We start from the raw sequence: 4,426 nt of genomic DNA, 5'->3' as shown, positions 1-4,426 counted from the left end.
CCTATAATCAAATACACGCTTCTCTTTAAAGTCTAAATCATTTAGCCGTCTCTACACTGGTATCGCCGCAGCAGAACTGGCATTAATCTCTCTCTTTTTTTTAACTTGGGAGTTTTTTGACGGTAAATGAGAGCCTCCCGGTGCCCATTACCGAGCGCACCAGATGATGAGAGCGGAATGAAGGTCCCCGGAGACCGCGTCACGTGACCAACAAAACGTCAGTGGCAGATGGCATGGGTACCAGCGCTGGTGCCTGGCATGGGTGTCATTTCTCTGTGAAAGAGAGAGAGGGAGAGGGAGATTAAAGGAATTCTTACAGCTTCACATCAAGCACATGGGAGGCAGCCCTGCACGTCGAGAGGAATTCGAACATGCGAGCTGAACACTGAAAGAAACAGGTGAGCCATGGAAAAGCAATCTGCTTTAGAGCATCAGTTTTGGCCATGCATGTGTTGTTGTTGTTGTTTATTCTCATAAACTGCGCGCATAGCTCTAGTCTTTTCTGCCTAGCAGACAATGTACCTAATGACATGGTTGTTATTTTGTATTTGTGTTAGGGAGTAACATCGCCAGTTAACCATTTAGAAATGAGCTACAGGACTGAAATCAATATACATATCTGAAACTGTAAATCGGTTCTAAATAAAAAAATTTTTTTTGAGTTGATTAATGCGATTTCACGTCTGGTTAGTATTTGATCTTGTTAATGCGTGACAAAATGTGTCATGTGAATCAGCAGGTTCTCGTTTGATTTGATATATGGCATCCACGTAAGATTTATCTTATGTTTTTATTCAAAATAAAATTAGAAACATCATATATGACGATCCAATGTGCGTGGAAACCAACAACAGCATGTAGGCCTAGATTTCAATGCCAAACGCGTTCTGCATTTGGTAACTTTCATTTCTGTTTTGAATGAAAATTATGTTTAAAAGCATGTTTTGAGATGATAATTTCGTTCGATACCAGATTAATGCACAAAATGGAAATATAGGATATGTTGAAAAATGGCACTCTTTTTAATTACAATTGTAGATTTGTAAACTTTTAAACACATTTTAAAACATTTTGACATGCATCACAGACTTTGTTTATCTGTTTATTAAAAAAAAAAAACATTTTTATTTTTTTAGTCTACTCATAGTGACCCTGGACCACAAAACCAGTCATAATGGTCTGTGTTTTGAAATTGAGATTTATAAATAGGACAATTAGACAATATTTGGCAGAGATACAACTATTTGAAAATCTGGAATGGAAATCTGCAAAAAATCTAAATACTGAGAAAATCGCCTTTAAAGTTGTCCAAATGAATCAAAAATTAAGTTTTGATACATTAACGGTTGGAAATTCACAAAATATCTTAATGGAACATTATCTAAATATCCTAATGATTTTTTGTCCTAAAAGAAAAATCGATCATTTAGACCCATATGTATTTTTGGCTATTGCTACAAATATACTGACTGGTTTTGTGATCCAGGGTCACAATTAGGCTTCCGGGTACGTCATGGCTGCTTTATTTTGTTGTTCATTTTTGTCGTTACGCAGGGACGATGTTAACCGTACCATTTAAAGACCCAGACATGATGCGCGAATCTCAGTTTGGTGCCACATTCTCCCGTCAAGAAGACGTCCGGACACTCAACAGCGCCGAGCTCAAGGAGACCGAGGACGACAACACGGACAGGGAAGAGGAGGAGAGAGAGGACGACGAGAACGGCGTCCCGAAGAAGAAAGGTGCGCGTAAAAAGAAATTCTCCGAGGGCCACACCGACCGTGTCAAAATGCGCCGGCATGAAGCGAACGCGCGGGAGCGCAGCCGCATGCACGGCCTCAACGACGCGTTGGAGAGCCTGCGCAAAGTCGTGCCGTGCTACTCCAAAACGCAGAAACTCTCTAAGATCGAGACGCTGAGGCTGGCCAAGAATTACATATGGGCTCTGTCTGAGACTCTGAGTGCGGGGAAGAGACCCGACCTGCTGGCTTTCGTGCAGACCCTGTGTAAAGGCTTGTCACAGCCTACGACTAACTTGGTCGCGGGCTGCCTACAGCTGAACGCCAGAAATTTCCTCACAGATCACAACGGGGACGTGTCGTTCTCTAGCAGGCCTCAGTACGATTCTCTGTACCCGTATCCGAACGCTGAGGTGGCCACGCCCACCGGCCTCAGCTCTGGGACCCGGGACGGCGTCAAGCCATTCCGACCGTACAACTATTACGCGTCCTACGAGTCCTACTACGACAGCGCCTCTCCAGAGAGCGGCAGCCCTCATTTTGACGGCCAAATGAGTCCCCCGATTAATTACAACGGGATTTTCTCGCTTAAGAAACACGAGGACCAAGTCGAGTACAGTAAGAACTGCCATTATGGGATGAGATACTGTAACGTTCCCGGCCGGGGCTCCATGTACCGCGTTTCCCCAGACAGCCATTTTCCTTATGACTTACATCCCCGCAGCCAATCGTTCCAGAGCCAGGACGAATTAAATACGGGTTTCCATAATTAAAAGCGAGCATAGGGGTTGGATGCCAGCTACACTGATCTGTTAATTAATTAGTGCTTGTTGCTGATTGTTTTGCTTTGTTTTCGTTTCATTTCGATATACTGTAAAACCAACTCTATTTATTTCAGACTGCATAGGTTGCTCATGCATCGACGCAGGCTGTGGTCAGCCTGTTACAATCAATTATTAAAAAGAAGATGGAAATTAAAATTTAAGGCTTTTGAAACTCATCCTGTGCCAATGGATTTATTCGTGTTACACGAAACACAAAATCACGATAGCAATAATGGATCTATGCAACACAGTATGACAAATATATTACCGTGCAGACATGTAAATAGCCTTATTGTGTGGATTTTATTATTCGTTAGACTTATGTGTCTTTGAACTATAGATACTCACCATTCTGACTGATTCCGCCTAATGTCAGCAGTTAAGGAAACTATTGTGATTTTGCTATGTACAATGTTTTTCCCCCTTATTTATTTTGTTTATTCTCTAAGGAGCACCGGGTCTTGTGAATGGTGTGAACTTGAGGAGCTCACTTCGATCAGCTTGTCGAAATAAATCTTGAATGTGATCAACTGTGTTCATGCTCTTTCTTGAGGAAATCAATATTAGCCTTATCAATATTTGAAAATACTACACACGAACGTGCTGTTATATATCAACAGATTAGTGAATAAAATCCTGCGGCATCAGACTTTAATCTCGACAACGTCTTGAAATATGAAATTTAAAATGTATTATTAAGTCATCTGATGACTGAGGCTGTTTAATAACAGGAAATAAATGTAAAAAGTTTTTAAACCCATATATATAGTCTTTAAAATAGTCGTGAACTTTATCAGCTCTCAATAAATTCTCAGATGAAGAAATTCACCTGATGAATCCTGTACAGCACGAATGAGTCTGACAGCTGACAATCTGATCGAAATACTTAGATTTGTGGCTCAAAATGATTTTGTAAGGATTAAGGAAAAAGCAAAAATTATATTCAATTAGCAATTGTTTGGTTTTGACCTTATGTTTATTCATATTTGGATATAAGTGCTCCACTGGGGTTTCAGCGTGAACATGTTGAATTCATTATGGCCTTTTACAAGATTGTTAATAATGTATCTTATCCAAATAACGGAGTTTAATGCAATTAAAATTATTATTATTAAATAAAACATGTAACGAATTTACAGATTTAGAGTTTATAGGTTTTTCCTTTTCAGATCAACAAAGTATTTTCAGATGTCGGATAACGTCTCGGAAATGATTTATAAATAAATTGATTTATAATTAAAATAACAGTTTTATATTTGATTAGAGTGTTAATTTAACACGCATTATTAGGTTTTATTATTATATATAGGCCTGTTCCAAGTTTTCCTCTCAGATTGTAAAACGAAGAGATGAAATTCTATCAAGGAAACAAGACCAGTGATTAATTCTGTGATATTCGTATTATTATTCTTTATAGTAAATTTCTTCTTCTTCTTCTCTTTTCTATTAATAGTAGTAGCATTGAATTATAAAAGTTTATTTTGGAAAAAAAAAACATTTATTTTGGAGAGTTGAACGAATAGTGGAAGTCGGACTGACTTCATCCAGAGTTTGTCCGACTGACAGCAAACGCTACACAAATCGTTATAAGTATCTGAGGATTAAAATATTTAATGGATAAAACAGTAATTGCATTTTACATAAAGAAATGCAAAAAAAAATATCTATATAAACACCATTCATCTTAAACTGAGCGTTATGCTTGTCTTTAAGTCTAATCTGTCCGCGGTATATTTGTCACTCAGATTTACAGCCTTCTAAAGTTTCTCTAAAGCCTACAGGTTAAAATGGACAAGATGTAAAATATATACACATAACACGACGTTATATATATGTGAATATTTAAAGGAAAATATAGCCTA

General features: G+C 38.4%; 1 protein-coding gene across 1 annotated transcript; it reads left to right on the top strand.

Moving 5' to 3' along the window:
• The first annotated feature begins 262 nt into the window (after nt 1–262).
• Nucleotides 263–3,077, top strand: neurod6b (neuronal differentiation 6b). Its single transcript, XM_073849594.1, has 2 exons — nt 263–398; nt 1,555–3,077. Exon 2 carries the CDS (start codon nt 1,560–1,562, stop codon nt 2,511–2,513), a length of 954 nt encoding a protein of 317 aa, XP_073705695.1. The 5' UTR covers nt 263–398; nt 1,555–1,559; the 3' UTR covers nt 2,514–3,077.
• The last annotated feature ends 1,349 nt before the right edge of the window (nt 3,078–4,426 follow it).

Source organism: Garra rufa, chromosome 10 (genome assembly GCF_049309525.1).
Source record: "Garra rufa chromosome 10, GarRuf1.0, whole genome shotgun sequence".
NCBI classification, from domain to species: domain Eukaryota; kingdom Metazoa; phylum Chordata; class Actinopteri; order Cypriniformes; family Cyprinidae; genus Garra; species Garra rufa.
The sequence above is the reverse complement of the archived record's forward strand: the minus strand, read 5'-3'. Positions and strand labels throughout refer to the sequence as shown.